The sequence below is a fragment of the Mycteria americana genome, chromosome 1 (genome assembly GCF_035582795.1).
Source record: "Mycteria americana isolate JAX WOST 10 ecotype Jacksonville Zoo and Gardens chromosome 1, USCA_MyAme_1.0, whole genome shotgun sequence".
NCBI classification, from domain to species: domain Eukaryota; kingdom Metazoa; phylum Chordata; class Aves; order Ciconiiformes; family Ciconiidae; genus Mycteria; species Mycteria americana.
In genome coordinates this window covers 26263451-26290093 of record NC_134365.1, presented here as the reverse complement: position 1 = coordinate 26290093, position 26643 = coordinate 26263451, and the positions used below count along the sequence as shown (strand labels likewise).

Genomic DNA, 26643 nt, shown 5'->3' with positions numbered 1-26643 from the left:
TGATCAGAATTTCTTCAACACCTCTAGCTTGCTCTAGGAAGGGGCTTGCAGATATGTACAATCCTGTTACGTTCAAAACTTTTTCCACTTTTCTTCTGCGATCATATGATTTTCAGGTCGTGTCTGAACATCCATTCTAAGCAACGTTTCAGAAGGACCACATCCTTACACACACAACTGCAACATCAGCTTTCTCATGCTAACTTATTAGTGATAGGCTAGAAACAAGAAATGGTCTGTCACAGAAGTATGACAAAAATCTTCCTCTCTGATGCTATCTTTTGCACCCAGGATGAAGACAGAAGCCAAAATTTAGAGGAATGTCAAATTTAATAGACAACTATCAGGAACAGACTCAGTTTTAGCTAGTCCAGAGAGGCCGTGAAAGACTAACGGTTAATGGTAACTCTTGGCACAGTGACTTAGGTTTTAAAGAACCAGTAATGAGAGATGAAAGAGTCCATATTATTCTGTTAGTCCTCTAAGTTATACCATCTGCCAAAAATTCTGATTAAAATTAAAACTCTAATTCAGTAACTTCTGAAATAGAAGACTTGAAATTTTCTGCTGAAATGCAGAATTCACTTCTGGTTAGTAGGGAACTCCAGAAGTATTTTAGCCACTGGAGGATCATTTCTTCTCTGATCACATGATTTTCACGTCATGTCTGAGCACCTGTTCTAAACAATAAAAACATATGGCAAATAAAGACTGAAAACATAAATGAAAAAAAAAAAGGCAGTGAAGTTCTGAACACAGTCCTTTGCTCATATACAATGTAGTGGACATTTAATTTACCAAAAAGAATAAGAACTTCCTTTTATTTTAAGTACAAATTTCTCTGTAAATAAATAGCAGTCAAAAAATATCCAATACTGGGGTGACTAGACACTGAAAATCCACACATACATAATAAAAGTTATAATGGACTTCAGACAACAAAATCCTGCAAATATGAATACAAGAATTACTAGTTATTGAAGGAATGCAGTGCGACATTCTGCTGCTATAAGGTTACTGCGGCACAATCATGCAACTGGCTTCTTAACAGAAGTAAAACTGCATGGAGGAGTTGCTGGTAAAGAAGTATAGCAATATCGCCCCTTCTTCTAAAAAGCCCATGAAGTAGCAACTACAATATTTAATATTTTGATGATGACTACAGTATGTTTTTTCTAATTTGGATTATGTCCTTCCAATATAGGAGAACAAGGCTATAACTGAACTTCTATACAGCAGAATTCCTATTTCACACCAAAATATCTATATAAGCAAATAGAAAAAATGAGAAATTAAATGCATTCTGAATTATATCAGCACCTTCAGTGCTCTCATAAACCAAGCGACGTCCTTATGTTTAATACACAGCAAAAAACCTATGTTGCAAATATCATTGACAAATTATGAAAACTTGTCCCTGCTTCCTTGTCTTGGAAGTATGAAGAAAAATACAAAGTAATCAGAAAAAAGCATTTTGCAGGAGTGAGTTCACAAAATATCACTAAAAAAGAGCTACTGAAGAGGAAATTAGTTCTTTCAGAGCTCTGAGATACTTTACACACTTGAGATAGCTTGTGCACTGTCACAAAACTACAGGCTGTAATGTGACAGTTTTCTCACATGAGGGCAGCTGTTCATCAGTTTTAGAATTCTTCCAACAATTCACAATCAACAAGTTATGGGAGCTTTTGAAAGAGAAATCAAATGTCTTATGAGCAAAGCAGAAGATGATATAAAATTAACCAAATTTTCTGGTGGACATTTAAATAGACATTACAAGTCCTCCTCAGAAGGAATTCAGAAGGATTTTTGCCAAGGGAAACTGGACTTAAGACTCCAATAGCTGTGCACTAAGGTGCACACTAGTATTAAAAGAATAGAGGATTTCTTGCCAGCAACTACTTTCTTTTCATCACTTTCTTCAGTGAAATATCCAGTAGAGGATTTCTTTTTTTTTTTTTTTTTGGACAGGAACACAATCTCTTCTTAGTTAACGAGTAAGTGATTAAAAAAAAAAAAAAAACAAAAACAAAACAAACCAACCCTACAATCCTGAAGTTAAAATATTACTTACACTCCCACAACTTGTAATCAGTGAATCACCCTAAGTCTTCACTGATATTAAGCTTCCTAGCAACCAGAATGAGAAGGTAGCAAGTTTTGTAACACCAACAAAAATACCATGCAGAGAGATTAGATAAGACTGTCCAAGGTCATGAAGCGAATCAATGATAAGAGTGGAAAGCAGAACCTAGCAGCTTTTAGTTAGTACGGGCCAACAGTGAGCTCACGCTCACTTTGCACGTGCTCCCCAACTACACCGTGATGCTCCGCTGCAAATGCACTCCTACACAAGTGAGCAAGCTTGAGCTAAGTCAGCCTCACAGAGGAACAGCTTGAAATTAGAATATCTGAACCACTCTGTACTAACATAGTGTGGGCTGAGAAACAGCTAAACTGGAGTAGTTTAAATGCAAATGGAAGGCAAAGGCTTCTAATTGTGACCCATATTAAAAAAAAAATCCTTGACAATACTAACATCATGTCTTTTCCAACACGTGACATGCAAAATTGAGTAGATAGATTATGTTACATGACACACTCTGCACACTCTGGGTGACAATGAGCAGGAACAACCTAAGAGCAAAGAAACAAAGAGTCTAAAAGTAAACATTAATATTCCCATTATGGGGATTACTGAAAGTTACTCAGTTAAATACTCTAGGCACAGTATTATTGATAATACTGTGTTAAAAATACAGTTATTAGAAATACAGAACTTAAACTCAAAACCAAACTGTTTCAAGCAGTTCCTTTCCTCATTTCACAGTTATTTTAAGTTTATTAACTTTAGTTACTATCAGCACAATTAAGTAACTACTGATCATTAAAATACTATTTTTCCCTTCTGAAGTCATCCTTTAAAGAAAAGTGGAAAATATGTTCTGACATTGGTACTGTGGAAAAGATAGTTTAAAAGATGACTTGCAAAAGACAATTCCACAGCACAGTTTTAGCTGATGACATTCAGTTAGAAGTATCAAGAGTAATTACTTAAAAATATAATTGTGCCTCTAACAGTAATTCAGTGAACAAGAACGAGTTACTTGCCTCCAAGTTTGCATCTGACTTGACAAAGTCTAACTAATCCTTAAATCTGTAAGCCTGAAATAAAGTGTAAGCTATCTTGCATGTATTAAAATGGCGTACATTTCTGCATTTACTGCAGAGTAGTAAGTGCTCTTCATCAGAAGTTAAAGTTACAATGCAGTATAATTTTTTCATGTGGTCAAACCATTGGCAAAACAAAACCTACGAAGAATCATTTAACCTACTGATTTTGTGTGCAAAGTGATACAAGACAGCATTTGAAAGAGATACTTAAGAGACAACAGGTAAAAATACTTACACGTTATCTTCTACACAAATTTTAGGTCCAACTACATTTGCTGCTCCACTTGCCATTTTGAATGCAAAATGCTTTTCAGGACAAGCTTTAGAGATCCCACACTTGTACCTTGGAGGTTTTGTAGCTTTCAAAAGGAAACAAAACAGGATTTTAGAGACAACACCACAGGTAGGCTAACAGAGAAATATCAGTTAGTTTTCTGAAGGAATTCAAGGAAAAGAGCAAAGACAAACAGTATTTCATCTGCAGTTTTATAGCAGCTTAAAACAATCTAGGTTCCTGCAGTATCTCATTATTCTACTTCTTGTTCTCACCCTGCTGCTTGCTCTGGCACTGTCATCAAAAGCCACATGACAAAACCACAAGTGAAATGCTGGCAAAAAAACAGACTTTGCCAGAAATTTAGGAAAATCAGGAAAAGAGGAAAATTAGTTTCTGATTGCATTTAAAGTGTAATTAAGACTTCCTTAACTATGAAAATTCAACAGCCTTTCTGTTATTAGCAAAACCAAGTCACAGCAGTAACACATGCATATGAATACTCACAGCGTGCAGCTGCATCCAGTGCTGATCTAGCTAAAATGCAAAAAAGTTATACAAGATGTTACTATTAAAGTGTCATCTGCTATAAAATATCCTATAAATTTAAAACCTTTCTGTACCCCTATAAAAACAGGTTGGTTGAAATGAAGTATCAAATACATCTGAACATTATGTTCCAATATAAAACATTAACCTTTACATGGTAGAAGAATGAAAGTGTTCAGGAACGACATTTAGAAGCACTGCCTTAATTTATGACTCTCTGATTAACACAAAGATCCATGGAGATACAAAACCACCAGGGATTTGTGGAGGTGTGGGCACTAAAGTGAAATGAATTCCCTCCTTACAGCTTCACCAGGATGGGGTTCCTTTCACCTAACACTGGAAGCCTGCAACTCAGGTGTATTTGAATCCAACCATTCATGACTCCCTTTCTTGGCATAGGAAGGGACGCAAGTGACCTCATCATGCATTTGTCTGCAATATATCTGTAATACTTAACGACACCTGTGTCTCTTCAACAATTGTTAAAGATGCCTCTGGTGACTGGTTCAGATGTTGGCTCACACTGTAGTAACCTGCAGTTAAATAACAAGAACGCTACCCATGTACCTAAAATTGATTTTTTGTAATGAAAAGCCCCTTTAAAGATAAAGTTGGTTCAAAACGTAGACTCTGAATTTTAAGTCACCTCAGCTGCTAATCCTTTTCTGTGTAGAATCTGGGCACATGTTCTGAAATGTTTTGATTACTGCATGTTCAATTGTACATGGTAGTGTACCTGTGCAAGCAAAAAAGCCCACCCAAAACATAAATTCAGAATTGCTTAAGCAGCAGAAAGGCAGAGTGCAAATTTCCAGAAACATCATTCAAGTCACCTAGTTTACAACTCCAGACTAAGGTTGTAAGTACCAGTAAACAGAAAAAGCAGGTAAAATTATGCATATTTGGCAGGCAAAAGAATCAAACTGATTAAGAGAGTAGGTTAGATATTTCATACAGTAAATAATTTAATACACACGTATGTATGTATAATATATATAAAAAACCAACAAGTACACACATTAAAAATAAACACAGAATTCTTAAGTGTAAGAGCCTGAGTCAAGCTTAAAGCAAAATCAACATGATATTCTTGATTATGGTTCAAGTAAATATTAATAGATGTCTGAAGAAAAACAAAGTCATCACTTACCAAATATGTGTCCTAAGTTTGCATCCATTTTTATTTCAAACACTTGAGATATGACATAAAACGTCAATAAAAATATTGCTATGACTACTACCAACTTTGCAGCACCTATTCAGAAGCAGAGAAAAGTTTCAAAAAAAATCTGCAAACGATAACATTAAGTTTACCAAAATTAACTATATGAGAAATGTATATCAGATTACATTAAGGTGAACTCAGAAACAGGATGATCATTTGTGGACTCACTAAACACAAGTAATCTGCAAGAAATGGACATTATAGGACATTGCAGGATGCAACTGAGCCAGTCCATCAGGTTACTATAGCAAATATACATACCCTGCTCTCAAGCCTTCTCCAGCTTCATGTTTGTCTGACACCACAGTACACCAACTCAGCGCAGCAGCCAGGAGAAACCACAGACTTTTCCATCGAAATCCAGCTTAACCAAATGAACTAAGTTGATCTAACTGGCTGCTGTCCAAAGGGGACATTTCCACCTCCCCCCATTCGACTTCCCTGTTCTTAGCCATGTGTATCTCTTCCCTCATTGTTCACAAATACTCCTCTCCCCTCGTCCCCCAGAATTGAGCTACCTCTATTTTAACATATGGCCAAGACTGAGTGATTAGGGATCTGTTCATATACTGTAGCTTGGCTGCTATGGTTAGTCAGGTCTGAGCATTACATTAAAAAACCCCCAAAAAACTACCAAACAAACAAAAAGCCTCCTCACCTCCTTTTCAACAAATTTAAATTACTGACCTTCAAAAAGCAGGTTTGAAGACTCAAAAGAGCTAATTTAAAAAGTAATAAAAAGCAGTACCTCTCCCCTCCCCCTTTTAATATGTTGAAGCCTCAGGTAGCTCGAAGTTTTATAAGCCTAACTTTCTCCAGTGTTGAGCAGTCAAACTACCTCCTGAGAGAAGAGCTGGAAGCACACAACCACAACAATTTAAATCTGAAATGGAAACTCGGGTGCATGCGGTACTGCCATGAACCCCACCGTTTTTTAGCATAATTTTCAACAGATTTTTACAGAATACTCCACTCCTACCTTATTGCAAAATACTAACTGACTGAGAGTAGAAGTTAGGTGAGGAGGCATCTGATCAACATCCTGCCTTCCTGTCTCACCCCAGTATGTCAAACTGTTTGGAAGAAGCAACCTTACAGCATGCTTCTGTTTCTTAGATTGCCAGCCAAATAAATCCTTCAGAAAAAACCCAAACTTATGTACTCCTGCAGATCTCAGACTGCTGCTGTGATGGGCTGTTCAGAAAACCTTAAAATAGACAGATTACTCAGCCTTCAGAAGGATGAGAGATGTTAATCAATCCTTCCAAAAGGCTAAAAACAAGATAAGGGGATAGAAAAAGAAAAGATGAAGACAGAGATACAACTTGTTTGTTTGCTTGTAGTTCGGTCTTCCTCTCCTACTTTCCCTTTTCATGTGTGTGAGCACATACATACTATGTAAGAAAACACAGATGCAAACTTAATTTAAAAATATTATGCTGGAACTCCAAAGATTATTGCACTTGAAGGGAAGTGAACCACATGCAAGCACTTGAGAAAACAGATGATCTGAACATACGTTAAGAAGTGGAGAAAAGGTTTTCAAAGCAACACTGCTTAAAAAGACAAGATGGTACCAGATTTTAGAATGTGTCATCTAGCAAGTAGCACTTGGAGAGCGTGTTGTTTCAGTAGACAGGAGGTGAGATGAACAAGAACTCAAGTCTGAGCACTAATCATCCCCTCCACTATATATCCTGAGCCTTTCAACTGAACTGTGAGTGCTCCCTCTAAGGGAGAGGTAAGAAATCTCCTAGAAAATTCTTTTAGCACTTGAACCAAAACCAGCCTGTTTGCTACAGGTTAAACATTTTATAGGAACTGCTGTATCTTCATCTGTGGGTTTTCGCAACAAAAATAGTTAGATGGAAGAAAAGAAGAGGTTTGGAAAAGTCATTTTCCAGGTGATTTAGCCATCTTCTAAAAACTGTAGCATTTTCCAGTTCTTTATCAGATTTACTTTAGCAGGTTGTTTCCAGTTATACATATTGAGCATAATAAAACAACTTTGGAAGTAGTGACAAAAATCAGAACTAATTTCATGCATTAAGAAGGTTAATGTGCAACTCTTGGAAAAGAAGGTGTCATTCTCTCCTATAAGAGCCAACAGCTGCTCCTTCTGCAACGTAAAACTACAACTATCGATAAAAGTGCAATGCATCAGAAACTCAAACCTGTTCAATTGCCACGCAGGATATTCTACTGCAAGGAAACATCTAAAATACTATTTTCTTGCAGTATTATATTGGCAAAGATCTTATTTTTACAACCACTACACCTTCTGTTAAGTAAAATCAGTTTCTTAAATCCTGTACTACAGTAACTTACCTCTATGAAAAGGCTTTTATAGCTTTCAAACTCCCAGTAACCATTCAGGAAGTTTCAGACACTATATTATAATAGCGCATAGCACTTTTGGTTGGGGTGTGAGGCAGGGAAGAAATAGCTTAAGACATCAATTGGCTATTTCCTTATTCCTTCATCATCTTACACAGTTAGCAGCCAAAGTATGTCAAGTCATGGCACCTTCACCAGTCACTGCAGATCAGCTGAAGCATTTTAACCAGCTGCTTGCTCTTAGACCATCCCAAATTCCAAAATGAGTTTCATTAAACATCAATTAAATAGAACAGCAATGCCTGTTATGCCAGTTAAGTTTATTTTAAAACCTTACTGTCACAACTCGTTAATGCTGTCTATTGCACTTGTTTCACTAGTGACAAAAGTCTGATTTTACTGAGCGTACTTACCTGCTATTCTCATGTTTAGTCTTCAGCCAGCTAATGACACTACTGCATTAAAAATAGCCACCTAGGAAAAAAGAAAAGCACATCATTGTAATTACAGCCAAATAAGCACTTTTGTGATAACAGTAAAAAAACCCACAGATTTTCTAGCCAATAACATTAATGATGATTGTCCTGAATACCTAATTCTTAATGCTCACAGTAAGGGAAGAAGATTTAAGATGGATTTCTGATGTATTGCTTTCATTTGTTACTCTGTGAAACAAGTGTTCTGAAAAACCATTGATTTAATTTCATCAAATCCACTACCAATTCTGTTCAACTTTCAACCCTTCAATCTGTGACATAAGTATTTATCAGTGCTGTATCTAAGCAGTCTTTGATTTCCTAAAGCTATGTGGTAAAAGTCAACAACTCCAAGTGCATTGCTTCAAAGTCCTAGCAACTTTCGGATGCAAGTTGTTATTTGGCAACATAATATAGCAAACTACGCTTTGGAGAGCAAAGATTTAAGCATTTTGGCCTTTGGGATACTGCATAAACTGCATTCAATGGAACTGAAAGAAGGTTATTCTAATACTTTAATCTATGCATTACAGAAATGTAGTAACACATTTGTCACTCATAGCAGCACCCAGAAGATTCACATGATGGTCAATGGTGACAGAACCACCAACCCTAGAACTGAGACTATTTCAGAATAAACTGAAAACCATTGCCTCTGAGCAAACACCACGTAAGCACCCAAAAGTTTCTTCTTGAGAAGAGCTTGCCACCACGTAAAGTCAAAACGGGCCACAACCTACACAGACTCTGTTCAAAGGCTGCTACCAGCTTCTCCTCAATCAACCCCTCGTCCCTGGGCTGTACCAAATCTCTTGCCCTCTGCCTGCATAGCCACAGCTGCTGCTGGCTCTGCACCAAGGTCATGCTCAGCCACGGTGGGCCCATGCTGCAACCGAGCCTGGACATCTTCTGTCTCAAGTTTCCCCCTACTCCCGATTCAAGAAGAGCAAAGCAAAGATGACCACGTACAGCCACTTGGCACTCCCGGCACTGACGTGGTATCTACGCAAATCAGGTTTGGCAAACACCGTAATCTTTACTAATGAAATACTACATATCTATTAGAAACACAGTAATTTGTTTTACAACATTTAAGTAGATTAAGCACGTAAAAAAATTTTTTTAAATGAACTGAAATTAGAATTTGCTTGAAAACAGTACACTACCTGAACTATTCTATCTCTTTTCTTCTGTTCTTATCATAAGTAAGAAAGAGCCCTCAGTTACTTTCAAAAATACATGAGGCATTCAGACAAATAACAGTCTGTAATCAGTACTTCCCTTTTGGATTTAAAAAAAAAAAAAAATCTATTTCTGAATTTGCATTTTGCTGCATAACTACTTACATTTAATATGGCAAAAGAAAAACTATTGGCATTCAAGGATCTTGTTGGATCATCTACACTAAGGACGAATTTGAAAATATGTAATAAACTATAATTCTAACCCAAGTAGCCGTCCCACACCCCCCATCACAAAAGCTACAGCATCCCTAACACTCTGCAGGCCTATGTCATGACTTCAAAAACCATCAAAAACATTATCTTTAGAAATTATTTGAAAAACTATTGTTACTAGAAGTCAGGAAGTGCAAATCACTTGAAGATCATCACCAAAACTCCCACATAGTTCTCATGGTCTATGCTAGGGAGGAAAAATTGGTATTACATAAACAACCTTTTGCCTTCACTTAACTCAGTATCTGTAAATTCAGTGATTTGTGTTCAGATCCTCTTTGCCAAAGACACAGTCATTGTGCTCTACTGCTTAAAGTTTCCAAGAAAATGGTCAGCAGAGAAATAAACAGGAAAAACCAAATACAAGTATAGAAATATTTATTTCTACTCCACAAGAATTTGAAAATAAGTATCTAAGTTTGAGAAGCAGAGAAATATTTTTGAATGCTAAGGTTGTACTACAAGGGAAATCTCATAGCATATTATGGACATAATATATCCATTATATTTATAGCCACATATATTATATCCATATATAACATCATCTTTCAGTGAAAAGCTAGTATTTATGTGTCTTATAAAAAGGCAAAGTTTATCTGCCAGGGCAGATAAACTAATTTTATTTCAAGGTCTGTGAACAGAATTATTCTGAGCTCCTTTCTCTCCCCTCCCCACCCCCGGAAATATATCAGCATTAAAACAAACACCGTCTGTAGCTTGAACAACCACAAGCTTGTTTTAAGTCAGCACTGAAAAAAAAGTTTCTCCTTTTGCTTTACTATAAACAAAAACACATAACAAATTCGAAGCATGAAAGCAAGAATATGAACAAAACCAAAACCAAAAGTCGAACGATCACATGATCCAACCTTGCCTGCAGAATGCCTTTATCCCAACATCCCTATCCGCTCATCTCAGTGGTCATTATTTGTTGCAATCAACAAATACACAACAGATAAGATAAATTTTTAAAGTGTGACATGTTTTTCATTTAGAAAAAGTAAAAATGAGCGTGTTATGCCTCAACTTGAAAGGAATTTTAAAAGTGATTTAGAGATTCTTTTCCTAAATTAGAACATACCAAAAAATTATGGGTTTTGATCTAGAAAACAGATATAAGAATGCTACAGTACAGACAAACATTGCACAGCATTTTCCAGCTGCAAGAGAATAATTTATGAACGCCAAGTCCTTTTCCTATACAGTATTATCTTAGAATTTTTTTTTTTAATTCAAGACAGAACAGGAATAAAATAGGACAGCCCATGAGCCCTTAGGAATGCTTATAGACCATTACTCCACATCTTTAGTAGTAGACCTCATAATTGGAATTACAGAAGTGATATAAAAATCGATTTGCAATCTCTAATAGTGCATATTTTAGGATATTTAAAAAAAAAAAAAAAAAAAAAACCAAACAACACAACACAGGACCACAACTGAGTTTGACCAGACTCAGATGAACAAAAACAGTAGCAACAATATTCCTTTGATTGCTTTAGGAATGGGCTAAAAAAATCCAGTCACTACTTTTCTCCTCTTTGACCTAAGATTCCATGAAGCAGAGGCAGCAGAATTACAACCTAAGTATCTTCTTGACTTATGAATGTCCAGTAATATAAATAATTATTTTATTACTACATTAACATAATTTCTCCCTGTCAGGCAGTACAACAAGGCTCACATTTATCACTCACTGGTCAGAGACTGAGGCAGGAGGTGCAGCCTATAGCAGGGTCTATAGGCAGCCCCCTGATGAGTACAGCAGAACCCTATACAGACGCAAAGGCCAAGGAAGAGCACCACAAAACAGGCAACAGAAGCAATCAACATCTACAAGTCACAAAGTAAAATGGCTGTTTTGGGAAGCATTATATTGCATGACTGTGAAACATGGATTTTCTTTTTCTTCAGATTGTTTTCTTAGTGCAGAACTTAAGAAGTTTATCAGTCAAGGTCTAAAACTTGGGCAGTGGAAAGAAATCAAAAAATCCCTCACGTGCAGCATCAAGTGCCTTGAAACAAGAAGCTATCCACAGAAGAACCTAAGTGCCTTCAGATGCTGGTTTTCCTCTATGTCAAGAGAAAGGACATTGTTATTCCCCAGGGTGGCCTACTGGAAGGAGAGGTGTGGCAAACTGCAGGTTTACATCTATCATGGACAGAAATAAAGGTGTTATAAGTCAGAACAAATTCTAGTTACAATCAGCATAGTCAAATATCTGCACGTGGCACATGCATTCGTTCACAAGATGAATATCACTGTCAATTTCAGCTATTTTATTAAATTTCTGAGGTCGGAAGTTTAAAATGCCATCAAAGGCATCTTGTGCAACTCTTCATGAGGCTGGAGGAGCATGCTCTCCTTTGCTATGGTCTCACTCAATGCTAAAGGTGCAGACATATCTTCCCTCAGCAACAACCACATCTGTCGAAGAGCTTTCTGAACCCTGCTGCCTGTCGTCGCCAGGTCACAGGAGCCAGCATTCCCGAGAACAATCAGTGGCAAGACGTTTGGACCAGTGACCTCTCAACTACAGTAAGCCATATACACATCCTCAATAAAGAGCACAAAACTACAAAGAGGTTGTGGTCTACAGGCTGGTAAAGTCAGGCTTCTTGTCAGTAGCTGGCAGATATTTTTCTTATAAGGCTTCGATGATGCTAACCTTCAGCCGAGCTCAGCCAGCCAGCCACGCTGGTCCAGCCAGATGGTAAAATTCCAGTATGTAAAGCTGTGAAATACTGAATAGTAGAAAACAAAGAAGGGAATGCTTTGTTAAACTGATGTAGAAAGTTCTCTCTGAACTGGCAGAACATCTCTCAATGACAAAAGTAAGAAAAAACCAGCAGACAAGCAGGAAGCGGGTGCTGCCAGATTAGCAAATTCAGAAATTGCTCTTTCAGCACGGCCCAGCACATGGGTTGCTCAACCCCTCAAGAGTAGGAAGGAAAAGGTAGACAGCTCACTGAACCAGAGAAGACAAGAAGTTACAGGTTATAAATTCTTTTTGAACGCTGGCATGTCATTGCCCAGTTCCCTGCATGGAGCTGCATGTCTATCCGTGCAGAAGAGAGTTATTTACTCTGGATGCAAACTACTAGGGAGTGGATATGTGGAAAGGCAGTTGGGAGCTGAGGTTACTGGTTGCTTTTTTCTGCTCCACCCATCCTTGTGCATTGTATTTTGTCCCAAGGCAGGGACAATTTCCAGATGTTGTGATTTCTAGCATCAAAGCCATTCCAAGCAACCTCCATGAGACCCCAAAATGCTATACATATGGCAACATAACCAAAGTAGAAGAAAAACAGAAAACAGCAGCTTACAATAAAAAAAAGGAAGAGAGAAAAGGGCTTTCCCCCACTCTGCTCTACATGTTGATTAACTTGTGTGAGGATGACAGACTCAACGCAAATCTGACAAATTTAGTACATACATCCACATAGCTACTGCACATACTAAAACTAGCTTCAATCAAAAAAGCAGCAGATACTTGCCTTTAAAAGTGACCTATGTCTCTTGAGGAAGGTACTTCACACAGGGAGCTTATATTATAACTTCATTTAGGAAAACTACAAGCCTATAATCCTGCCAAGGAAATCATCATCATGTTTTATTAGATGATCCAAAGTTTCTAACATGCCAACATTGAGTTCTTTCCACATTCATGTATTAGATATGATGGTCATCAAGCAAGTTTTCTTCTTAGAATCAAAGTGCAAGAGGAAGTTGTATTGAGGTGAGTAAAGTAATTGATAAAATACGCACAAACACACAAATAGTTCTTAATACTGCCACACTGACACAACACTGAACGAAGTCCAGATTTCAGTCCCGAGCTGAATGCAATTCAATTTGGTCAATTCTTTATCAGCCTTGCTCAACACTCTTGCCCAGAGACGGTACCATGGGGGACACAACGTAGGGCACGTCACTCGGGAACAGCCTCTGCCCTACTTAGGGCAGGTGAAAGCTTTGGCCACTTGCAATGTACTTCTGTTTATAAGGGTTTTTCAAATACGATTGTAATAAATACTTTTATGGATAATAATGAAACATGCAGATTAGCCTACTTCATTCCCAGGATAATGGTATTTCTATTAGCAATTTGATAGTGTGCATAGATTATACTTATGAAACGGGCACACAAAAACAAGCAACGATGAGAGGCAAGAATTTAGAAGGTCAAGATAATTTAGAATTCTGACCTTAGCTGGTTAGAGAAAAGTTCCAAAATCAACAATGGTATTTAATAAAACAGAAGGTAATACACTTCAAAACCGACATCAAGTGTGGCAAAACAGGCAGCAGTAATGAAGAAAAGGATCTGAGAGATTACAGCAGCTCTCTAATATTGGGGTCAACGATGTGGTACTGCTGCAAAAGTGTAACTGCTCATTGTGAACCGTACCAATAGGATCACCGTGTGTGAAACAAAAAACATTATTCTGCTCTGCTCAATGTGCTATCTAGACTTTTAATTGAGACTCATATGTAGTTTTTTCCTAAATCTATCTTAAAGCATAATCCCCAAAATGTAAGAATCTAGGTAACAATTACATGACCTAAATAAAACAACTAAGGGCTAAAAGAATCAGGTTTGCTTTGCAAGGAACTGGGAAAGTGTCGTGTTTTAGTCCCAGCCGGCAACTAAGCACCAGGCAGCCGCTCGCTCGCTCCCCCCTGGTGGGATGGGGGAGAGAATCAGAAGAGCAAAAGTAAGAAAACTCGAGGGTTGAGATGAAAACAGTCTAATAGGTAAAGCAAAAGCCGTGCACGCAAGCGAAACAAAGCAAGGAATTCATTCACTTCTTCCCATGGGCAGGCAGGTGTTCAGCCATCTCCAGGAAAGCAGGGCTCCATCACGCATAATCGTGACTTGGGAAGACAAACAGCATCACTCCGAACGTCCCCCCCTTCCTTCTTCTTCCCCAGCTTTATATACTGAGCATGACGCCATATGGTACAGAATACCTCTTTGGTCAGTTTGGATCAACTATCCTGGCTGTGTCCCCTCCCAACCTCTTCTGCACCTGGCAGAGCATGGGAAGCTGAAAAGTCCTTGCCTAGTGCAGCAACAACTAAAACATCTCTGTATTATCAACACTGTTTTCAGCACAAATCCAAAACATAGCCCCATACCAGCCACTATAAAGAAAATTAACTCTATCTTAGCTGAAACCAGGACAGAAAGCAAAGAGAGAAGTAAGGAACAGCCACTTTTGTCTCTTACCTCCAAGGTGTAATTTTTTTTTTTTTTTAAGTTTTAAAAGATGCTGAGATGGACCGTTCCCAATATACACTGGTTGCTGCCTATATATTTGTAGCTATAATGTTGAAGAAAAACAACTTTCCAGCTACAAGGATAAACAAGAAATACAAATGAAGACTGTAAATCATCATAAAAGTCTGGAAAAATACAAGACAGGTTTTCTTAACCTAGGCAGTCTACAAGGTGCGCGTTAGTGTCCCCTTCAATATTAACCTCCTATTTCTACACTAATCTGTGCAAATCTGTAGCCAGATATGTAATACTAAATCTGTATCAGCCTGAGATGCTTTGAATTAAATTCAAAGTGAAATTGTTTCCCCCAAGCAGGATTTAGAAGTTTGTGTACTTTCAAAAATAGTCAAATAATGTTGTACCTGTTTTTATCTGTATTTACTGTTAACATGAATAGCATACCAAGTACACTGTACTACAATTAGATAAGCATTCAAAATTACTTAGTACCAAAGAAAGAAAAAAGGCTTGAGCTTTTATTTTTATTTCTGAGTAATGAGTAGATTAAGATGGTGTTTATTTTTTGTAGCACAAACTGCCTTCCTCAATGATTATCAGATCCATTTTTTTCCTGTCAGAGAACAGCTAAAAAAAGCCATTTTACCTTTTCATACCTGGTAAAATGCAATCAGTGAAACAACATTTTGTTTAATCCAGCCTCTGTTAATAGATATTTCAGTCTGTTGTTTTCAAGCAGTTCAGGGTGGCGGTGGTTTTCTACTTAAAATTACACAGTGAATTAGATATGTCAGGGACAGCATTAGCTATTCTTATGTGAGCTCTGGTTTTAAACCAGTGGTTATGCCAACCTGAATTACATGCCACAGACCAAACAGCTGAGACAGTCGAAATCATTCCAAGTCTAAATCTGAGTAGGAATCTAGGCTTCTAGTATGATCATTTTATTCAAATACCGGATGCATTTCCTTACCCAGATGACTGCTTACCTTTCTGCTAGACTATGCATAGTTTTCCCACTATGTTTACAAAACTCATTTAATTTGAAACTGGTGAAGGGCACACACAGAAAAGAATTATATCTTTAAAAAAGTAACTACTGTAGTTCAATTTTATTGTATAATCATGTACCATCTGCATCTTCTGATGACACAGGGTGTGACCCAAGTAGTTGTTCCCTACAGGCACTCCTACATCCATACGAGTGCCTTGTGGTTATGGCAGAACTCCACACAGGCAAAAGGTTTGTCCACACAGAACAACTTACAGGCTCCGGATATGTATTTTTTTTCTCCTCTGAGACAAATACTACCATGAAGTATAATTATTAACTTCTTACAAAAATGATACCACCTGCATTGTATTCTTCCATATACATGTAAGATTCAGCTTGCTATTCTGACAACACTGAATTAGACCCAAAGCATTTGCCTGTTAAAACTTTTTTTCTTCTATCAACTGCAAATGAAACCCAGATAAATTTAGCAAATGAAACCCAAACTTATTCCACATTAAAAATAGGTAATTCAGCCACCACTGCATGCCCTATGTCGCAAATACTGCTATGTGGTTTCACTTCTAAGAAAGGAAATATATGTGAGAAGAAGCATTATGCCAGTGTTTTGATACCCCATGTACAAAACAAACATTTCCCAAACGACATGTCAAATCACTGACCATTCAAGCTTTTGCTAGTGGCATCAATCCAGTACTTTCACCTTAGGCAACACACAAACTAGTCAGTCTCAAACACAGAAAAATTCTCCTGAATCCTGGGAAGCCTGAGATAAAAGTACTAAGGCATTCTTCCCACTGAGAATGAAACGCAATCCACATTCCTTTTGCAATTAAAACAAACAAAAAAAACCCCAAACCTCATAAGCACCCAATCCATACGTTGAAGACTCTTCCCAAATATTACACAAAATTTACTGGTCCATATATTTAAAAACAGGATTTAATTTACTGTCCCTAAAATCCATACCATTTATATGTGATAAAATAAATGGTACCATTGCTGCTGATGTACCTATTAAAGAGAATCTTAGCCCTGTATTTCATAGGGTTGGATAAAACCATGTAGAGAAATTCAGAAAGATAAAATCCTCAAGGACAAATTGCTGAACCTCATTCACCCACTTGCTTTCCAACTTCATCACATAGAAGTACATAAATCTCACAATAGAGATTTAAGAGAGTGAGGTTTAACATTTTCTTCTATCAAATGACGAACAAACTATTTCGTACCTGAAGCACTGCCACAATTACCACCTGTTCCAAAATTCAAAACCACTGATTTGTTTTCTGACTTTTTTTTTTTAAGAAAAAAATTACCACCTCGATTTCATAAGACAGCAAAGTCTGCTGAGTCTTGCCACAACAGGAAGGAGTAAATAAAGCTTTGCAACACATTTATCTGCAAGATCACCAGGTCTCACTCGAAACAAGGTGTTGCCAGAATCTAGTAGATGTTTCAAATGTACAACAGCTTTCACATCTTTCTATCAATAAAAAAATACCAAGCCTGTTATCAGAGTAATGCATCACTACCATGCATCTTATCCTGCCCCCCTACAGCAATTCTCAATAGAACTACCATACAAAAAGGTTATGGGTCTCAAGGACAATTAACATACATATAATTACTATGACTTGATATAACCACACAAGACCATTGCAGAAATTTATTTGAGGCTATGGTTACAGCTCGTCACTTCACACTGGCGCCCATTTTAAATAAAGTTATCAAAAGCAAGCAAGCAGAACAGGAAAGGAGCATTACAAATACTTCCTCTATAGGTCCAAGCTTACTGCAGGAAGACCAATCTGCTCCTGTGCACTATTCTTCTCCCCAAGCAAAACCAGACTCTTAAAGATAGTAGCTTTGAGATGTCAGAATTAGATCATCATCTTATGGGTGAGATTCATTTACTGCACAGACCACTACATCAACCTCATCACACAGCTGCACACCAAGACCACAGACACAGCGAGGCACAGAGCTCCTATGTACTTTGGAAGGCAGAGAGGATCAAGGGTACCAATAGTAGCAAGGGACACCACCACACGCTGCTGCCAAAAACAATACTATGATACTACCAAGCATCTAAGCTTCTTTAAAAAAAGCTCAGCATGATCTGAGGCTGCACATTGGAAAGGAGTTTTAACCTTTGCTCAGGAGCAAGCCGATCTCAACATGAATCTGGGATGTGCCTCTGGGGAAAGTACTCCCAGGTGACAACCAGTGCGTAGAGCACTGTTAGTATCTCTCCTTCCTCTTGCTCAAAGGGATACAGAAACCCCTGCTCCACCACAGAGCACCTTCTCATCCACTCATCTCCCATGTGAGGCAGCACTTGGCTTTAGTCTTTTGCAGGACAGAAAAGGAGTGTCACTGGCTGAGGGAAGCACCCTGCAGAGAAAGCATCACACGTCAGCTCAGGGGAAGAAGGGGTAGCGGCAGCGCAGCAGGCCCAAGACGCAGAGGGGCCACACTATGCCTACAGGACACTGCAGGGTTGGATCATATTGCAGATATGAGACTGCCGTCGGCAACTAATAACCTCCATGCTGCATGATGCACGCAGAATTGCAGCGCTCCTGTGGTACAGGCAAGTCATTGCTACTGGTCTGTATTAGCACTGGACAGGCCATCATTTGTGAGTGATGAGGTGGAAGACACTCAGAAATGAAGAGGAAGTCAGTCAGTCGCATGATTCTTAACAGCTCTAGAGTGACTCACTTCTTCCTACTGAAGACACAAAGACAGCAACAAAAATTGCAGTCTCTAGACTGGTTTCTGAGCATGAAGGTATTAGAACAAAGACCCATAACCTACCTCCTGGCTGAGTGCAATATTCTAGCAACCAGTATGAAACAAATAAGCCATATCTAAGAAGAATTAATTTCACAGCAAAAAAAAAAATCTAGGGGCAATTTATTCTCTTTGTATTTTTATGGATATATATACTTTGTATACTTCAATATTTAGTTAAAAATTGGTACACAACCCACTAACTAAAAGTCAACACAGCCATCTTACATCCTTTGAGATTTTAAAATCTAAGGATCATCATAAGCGGGAAAAATTAGTTATGTGGGATAGCAAGTTACTGCATGTCATCACCTATGGACAAGTTTGCAACATTAAGTACGTGTAAACTAATTTGAGGAACAGCATCCCTCAGTGACAGAAGGGTGCTTACCACAGCGAGCTTACCACTGAGATTCTATGCACAGCTGACATGAAGATGCTGATATGCAATCACTGTATACTGTAACAACTCCTGATGCCATGCCTCTCTGGAACACACTGTTGTAAAAGAAATTCACTAATTATTACAGAAATTCCTGCAATAAACTTCTACCTGAACCGATTCAAATGCAGTTCCAAAACCATTCAGGTGTCACTGATGTTCAGCTGACCAGCAAGCAAGCAAACAGCCACGGCAATTCCCTCAACCACCTCACCTAGTACTTGCAATAACATCTGGGCTGATCCAAAAGCAGAAATAAGTGTCTGGCAGCAGGTCAGCAGCTTTCTAGCAGTGGTAGTACCAGCTTATACCAGCTTAAATGTTTGTGAAATGATGACTCATTAACTGGTGATACCAGAACAGATTAAGAAAAAAAGTCTTTGCTACTAGGAGATGGTTACTTTCTCCTTAGATAAAAGAAAATTGGAGAGAGGGTGGGAGAAGGGAAAGAAGTTAGCCAGTCATTAAGAAGGAAGCAAGTCTTATGAATAAAGACTGTGTGTGTCATCTATTTTGATGTTAATTAAGATTTTAACTAGACTCTTATGAGAACTACCATGTTTTTGTACATACAAACACATTGTGCAACTTTCTGCCATTAAAACTGACTCAACAGCAGTGCACATTAAATGCAGGGCAGAGTTTACTCCAGCAGCTCCCTCTGTCCTGATAGTCTTCCAAAGTTTCTCCCCTCTCCCATATCCTCTTGGCACTGAGCTCTAACAAGAGCTGGAAAAAGCTAAGTTGCAGCTCTGTCTGCAAATGAAAATATAAACTATTTTTGTATCATAGAAACATGGTACTGTATATGGGGAGCAAAAACAGTTGAACAGTTCCAAAGGAGTAACTATTGATAGCTCCCTGTGAAAACTTAAGTGTGACTGGATTTCAGGAAGCCTGGGTAAAATAATATTTAATATTGTCATCAATGACTTGGACTACCGAATAGGGACAAGCTTTTTAAATTTGTGGATAACATCAAGACGCAGGCAGATGCAAACAAATTAGAGGGCAGAATCAGAACTACAAATTATCCAGAAAAATATTTTATTCTTTTAAGAAAAAAAAATCCTAAAGTCCTCTTGGGGTGCATTTATCATTAAGAAAAGCATGAGGAGCCTATGCTTGGATTTATGGTTAGACACAGCATTTTAGATGATGAAGTAGAAAGCCAGGAGCACCTATCTAAAGGTTACAGATGCTTTAACGTCCATCTGAGTTGAAAATTCTGGTGCTAAGAAGTGAGGTTTCAAGCAGCAATACCAGTGTAAAGTCACTCCCTTGTCACCAGTCTTTCATGTTGTTGCTGGGCCTCAGGCCTGGATAGTACTAGGAAGCATGAAAATTTATTATAGGTGAGCTCACCTGCCAGGTTGCTCCAGCCCCACTCATCATTTCTCCAGCCCAGGCCACATGAGTTTCCTCTCTAAGGAAAGCTAACCTAATAGAAGAGAATTAATGTAACTTCTGCCAGATTAGCAGACAACTTTTAGGAGTGTCGGGAGGCAAAGCACAGCAGCATCAGGCTGTTAGATTTGCTCAGCCATCTCATGAAGTCCTATTGTAAGTCTCTAAGATTTCTGACACTATTGCAGATTACATTTTTCCTAAAGTAATCCTGAGAATTTATGGACAGTCTTGGTTTCAGATCAATGTAAGACTTCCCAGAGGGATCATTCTAAACTGTGAAACAATTACAATAATTCCAGTGCTAGTGACAGCAAAACGATTGTCACAGGGTTGTGCAGCTGGCCACTGGCAGAGAAAACACACAGGTTTACAATAATTATGCCTTAAATTCCAAACTTTCTCAGCAGATTTTAGTGAAAATCTCAAAACTGAACACATATATCACTTATATTAGGGCTCATAGAGATACCGATCACCGACATAAGTGGTAAGACTTGCAGCCCTTACACTGACACGTCAACCCTCTGACTTCATTGGAACTGTAGGTTTAAAAATCAGAAACTAAGTTCTATTTGAATAACAACTTCTCTTTGAACAATTTAAATCCTAAGGAACAAGTTCTCTCTGTCTGCTGCAGATTCGTCTTATGGACACCTTATCTTTAGGCCATTAAATAATTTGTAAGCAAATTGGTATTTTTTGCAACTTACATAGTACTGATCCATCTTGTGATCTTACAGGAAAAAAATCCCTTTTCCATATATTATGTTAATATTCTGAGCAAAACCATGAACTAAACACTCAGTAGTAACAGTTCACTTTTTAAATATTAGCTTGCCAAAATTCATTAAATTCTCACACTCTTTCTATATTATCACTCTTCTCTTAAAGTGCTGAGAAAAATCTCATTAAACATGGAGCACATATTTCCTGAAGCACTCAGGCTGCACGTAGAGAGGCTAGGCAGTAACTTGTGGGTACCGTGAGGTGACTTTTGTAACGATTTACTCTGCACTCTTACTGGGTGAAATGGTCAGGACTGTTGGAAAGGGATGGAAGCAATGGCCTGCAACAAACCAGGTGCCTCCTCCATCCCAAAGTGATTAGATGTTATTGCACGAGAATGCCAAGCTATTAGCTTCTGCAGAGCCTACCTGTAGGCTTAAAGCAAGTTACAAAACTTGTTCTGCCACACAGATAACTATGCAAACCAACAGATGAAAAAGATTTCTTCATACTTAAAGGAATCCCTAGGGGCAAATATGTGTTAATGAAGACATTCATACCTTGATTAGTTTCATGGGATTTTTTAAAAAAAAAAAAAAAAAAAGAGACTGTTGTGCACAGTCATTAGCCAGCCATTTCTGGGGGTTTCTTTTCCTAAATAATTCTCCTATTAGTATTAAATAAATACTTTGTTAAAAGAAGAGGACCAGCCAACTAGGTTCAGCAGCAAAGAACGGGCCCTAAGCCTGCGCAGTGTTATGGGGCACACACAATATTACAAAGAATACCTGCTATATGCAAAGATCTTTGTAAAAGTCCGGAGTTACTACGTTATCATTTAACCTCTTTTAAATGTGAAAAAAATGGAAAGATCAAGAAATCAGGTGAGTTACACAGCCCCTCGGCAGCTCAAGCAAAAAAGTAACTTAAGATATGGTAGCACTTACCTACCAAAAAAAAAAAAAGTATAGAATTACTACATTTTTTCCTACTTCAGCAACTCAGAGGCTAGAAACCGAAGGAACACGGACTGCTTCGACAGGCATCTCTCCGCAAACCAGGACGCACAGCACATTCCCCTTAGCAGTTCCCTGTAACGGCGTATTTAGTGGGCCAGTTGAACAGGAGCCGAGCCTCAAAACCCGTCTGCCAACAACGTCCGTGACCCGCCACCCAGCCGCGCGGGAGACCAGCCCCCTGCCTCCGGCGCGGCCAGCGCACCCCCAGCACCCGGCGCTCGCTCCGGCACGGGGCGAGAGCAGCCGCTGGTGCCGCACCACCGCCGCAACCGCCAGCCCGGCCGCCAGCCCCCTCGCCGTGCCGGGCCGACGGAGACGAGGAAGGGAACGGGAAGGGGGGAGGGGAGACCCCCGTCCCGCTCGCCGCCCGGCCGCTCGCTCCGAGGGGCCCCGGGGGACGGGGGTGCCGCCCGGCTCTGCCCTGCCCCGCACCCCGGGCGCCGGCCCGCCTCACCCCTCCCGGTGGGAGCTCCCGGGCGGGAGGGGACGGGGGAAGGGCCAGGCGGCCCGGGGAAGTTGCACCGCCGGGGGAAGCCGGCGGCGGAGGCACGGGCAGGCGGCCAGCGCCAGCCTGGCGCGGCGCGGCTGCCCCGCGCAGAGGAGAGCGCTGCGCGCCCGGGCGGCGGAGCCAGCGGCGGGAGGGGCAGGGGCAGGCGGCTGCCCCCGCGCACAGCCCCGCACAGAACGCGAGCCCCTACCTGGGCGGCACCGGCACGGGCACGTCGCGCAGCGTCCCCTCAGCGGCCGCGCCGCGCAGGCTGCCCCGGCCCGCCCGCCGGCGACCGAGCAGGAAGCGAGCGGAGCCACCGCCGCTGCAGAGGCAGAGGAAGGCGCGGAGGCGGCGCGCCCGCCCCCTACCGGTGGCGGACCGGGCCCGCCGCGGCACCGCCCCACAGCCGCGCCCCCGCCCGCCCCCAGCCTCCCCGCGCGCCCCCGGGGCGCCCCCGCTTCCCTCCCGCCGCAACCGGAGGGGCCGTCCCGGTTCGACACGGGCGGGGTGCGCGAAAGGCACGGCAGGGCCCGCCCGGCGCGGGGCCAGACCCCTTCCCGCTGCCCCCGGGGTCTTTACGCGCCCCCCGAACGCCCCGCAGGCGGGTCGCCTGGGCTGGGCGGGCCACCGCCGCCCCGCAGGGCCGCAGCGCGGGGCGGGCTCCTGCGAGGGCCCCAGGGCCAGCGCTGGTGGCTGCCGTCCCGCGGGGCGGCGGGGCTCCCCTGCACCTGCCCCGCGCCCTCCGGGCCGTGCTCTCGGGCGCCGTGAAGAGACCGGGTACGGGTCAGCCCTGGCTGGCAGGGCGCAGGCGCCTCGCGTAGGAAGGGCCGCTCAGGACTGCAGCTTTTAGGGTCATTTAATGGAGGCTGATATTAAAAATATCTCTTGCGTGTGTACATCCGCAGCCACGCATCCACGAGTGAACGACTGAGGGTGCTAGGTGTGCCCAAAAGCCAGCCTGGTGCCCCGGGCCGGGAGGGACTGGGAGGCTGTTTGAAATGTTTATGCTTGTTTTCTTTTAAACACCTTTTTTTTTTCCCCCAAACACAGCAGAAGTTATCTTCTGTTACCGAACAGAAAAGGCGTTTTCTGCTTAAAACAAACAACCAAACAAACTTTTTTTTAAAAAAAAAACTTTGATCAGTAGGACAGAGATGATCTGTGTTACCGCGTAAGAAGAAAAGGTAATCCCTTTATCCCTTTCTCTTCTTTATCCTTGGCTGTGCTCTGTGGCTGCTGTTTCTGTTGCCTTTTTTTTTTTTTTTTTTTTTTGGTACTTCATGCCTCTAACCATGAGTTGGTGTAGGCAGGGAGATAGGCTGGCAGGACCCTGAGTGTTTTACTGTGTGGAAGAAGACTTCTGTTGGTCTACCTCCCTCCGCCGGCCTATTGCTGGGGTGGGTATAGAAAGTGCTGGGGCTGCAGACAGCCAGATTCAGTCAATGCCACTATTGTCAAACCACAGAGAGAGAGCATTTTTACAAAATTGGTGGGGCACTTCTCTTAGCAGAGAACAAATCCACAGCTAAAATATAGGGCATATCACACATCGTCAAAGTCAGGTAGACAAAAGGAAGTTTCCATGTCTTATTTTAACCACATCTGGTCAACGGATCTGTCTTTTAATGGGTTTAAAATAACATACTTTGATACCAACTGCTCCTTAGTATGGGATGGTTAGTTGAACATCAGGTAATTTCTGTAGTAAATTCTCACAACACATTGAAGTTTCGGGCATACTGTAATCTCAAAATGACCAAGGAAATAGCCAGCAGGAGCATTGCTCAAGAAAAGAAAGACTTTATAGCTTCTAATTCTAAATTATGATCTAGGTATATCTTAGTTTCACAGCTATTTCAGTGCTTAATATATGAAATTTCACCACATTCGCCTGATTACTTATTAGGTGACACTGCCTACATAACAGACTACTAAGGTCAGTATGCTAAAGGAGGCTGGCTCCTTCAATAAGCAAATGTTTGCAATAGAAACAAACATTTAAAAAATATTATGAAAGTAGCAGTATCAAATTATTAGAAGGAGGAATAATACTATCTGCACAGTAACCAACACCTCAGAATACATCTGTATCAAAATCCAAATAAATAAAACTTGAGAATGGCCGTGATTAAATCCCATTGATTATTTACCTGGCTGAAAGGGTGCCACAAGGCACACAGGGTGGAGAGTCACAGTTCCCTGGAAATGTGGCAGCTGGCAGGAACCCAAAGAAGAGGGGGTGTGTCGGACCCCACAGTGCCTCAAGAAGTCTCCGAGTTCCTCTTTTCCCTTTTCTTTTCTAATTTGCCTTACCATTTTACCTTTTTTCTAATTTCCTTTTTTGTAATTTGCCTTATAATGAAATGGCTATGCCATTAAGTGGAAGTCTTCCATAAGAAGTACAAAAAAATATCTGTACTAGAAGAGTTTATATTCCTTTTTATTATGGTCTGTGATGAATTGACCATTTTTGCTTCTGCAGATTAAGAAATTCAGTATGAAACAGTATGTGTTTCATAGCCGCATACATTCTAAATGTTTCATCATGACGTAGTATGGTCTAAATTTACAATTTTTAAATCTAAAATGCTTATATTTATTTAAAACAACACAACAATAAAATAGCTTGCTTTTATCGTTAAACTGTTAAACTCTAAGAAAAATATATACTGTAACTACTTATTTTGCAAACATCAGAAACTAAGATGTCTTAAGAATTTGGGTACATTGGGCCCGAACAAAGATGACCTTGTTGGCCTTACTTGCATCTTTGACAAGTTTCTTTGCTAGTGTCTCTAGCATTGCTTTCTTGCCTCTCTCGTAACTACTAATTTTTACTAAGTGAAATTATAGCACTGCACTATGTTTATTTTTTTTAAGAAAATGGAAACATTTCCTTCATGTAATTACAGGACAGCTAAATGTGATATGTGCCTTATTTAGCATCCTAGGGCTGATGGGGATAAACGAAAACAAGGTAAAATACAGAAGCAAACCCTTTCAGGTGCTTTGTCTTTAGGCTGTTGATTATTGCCCCCGGCAATAGATGTTCTGCTAATCCGTCATCAGTCTTGATTCTCCGTTCTGGTATCAAAGCAATTCCTGGTGGCTTTTTAAAAGTACTTTTTTCTGTAAGTCTAAACTTCACGTTTGTATGCTATAAACTAATACTTTTGCCTTAGCTGATCTTTCTGTGCAGTTTTCAATGAGCCAGCCTCAGAGTGCTGGTAGAGACCCAGCTCTCCGAAGCCTGGGAAATCAGTGGCATGAAAGTTACTTTTCTCAACACAGTAACACAATCATAGGAAACGCTTATGTTTGCATGGGATAGGATCAGCAGATCAGTGCTGTTTTAAATAAGATGCAAAGCATAAGCCATCTTTTAAATGTTACACAGAACAAAAAAAGAAAAAAAAAAGAAGAAAAGAGAAGTTACTTAGAGAATGCTCCAGGCAGTTTGCCTTGAAGCAATAGGAAAACGTGATTTTCACCAGGTTGTGAGTCACTTAACTATAAACAGAAACTAAAATGTATAAGCACAACATGAAGCCCACTCCTCTCTCCTCTCCTGCCTCTTCCAAACAGGCAAGAACATGTATGGAAAAGTCTTCCTTAAAACAACATTTTATCTTTCTGGCTGGTGTCATTAAGTTTTATATAAACAGTATGGATGTATATCTGAAAGAGAACATATTATTTACTGTTTGCCCTATGATGTGGTAGGTATTTGAAATAGATACCTTCTCATTTTTGTGATTTCTTCAAAAATCAAAAAATCCAAGTCCAGAGGATGGATTTGAACACCTCCAAACCTTTCTTGTCACTGATGCACTGATCCTGATCAATATTTCACAGATATCTCCTTTTTCTGTAATGTCAAAATAAACTCCAGGTCCAAGCATTCCCAAACTTCCAGATTTGGTTGGTTTTTTGTTTTTGTTTTCTTTTTTCCCTTTATTTAGGTCTATTTTTATTTCAAGTTAAGTGCATATGATTATAAAAGG

At 40.0% G+C, this 26643-nt stretch overlaps 1 protein-coding gene across 2 annotated transcripts in view; it reads right to left on the bottom strand.

The window, feature by feature from the left end:
• FAM3C (FAM3 metabolism regulating signaling molecule C) overlaps positions 1–22988 on the bottom strand; it is a 32396-nt gene extending 9408 nt beyond the window's left edge. Inside the window, exons 1-5 of one of the 2 annotated variants that reach the window (XM_075493234.1) lie at positions 22848–22988; positions 7976–8036; positions 5151–5255; positions 3956–3985; positions 3410–3533 (exon numbers count right to left, since the gene is read on the bottom strand). In XM_075493234.1, coding sequence (XP_075349349.1) covers positions 3410–3533; positions 3956–3985; positions 5151–5255; positions 7976–7988 — 272 coding nt within the window. In that variant the 5' untranslated portion in view covers positions 7989–8036; positions 22848–22988. Of the gene's footprint in view, positions 1–3409; positions 3534–3955; positions 3986–5150; positions 5256–7975; positions 8037–18957; positions 19060–22847 lie in introns of those variants that run through there. The other variant, XM_075493225.1, reaches the window with a different exon arrangement.
• Positions 22989–26643: the final 3655 nt, after the last annotated feature.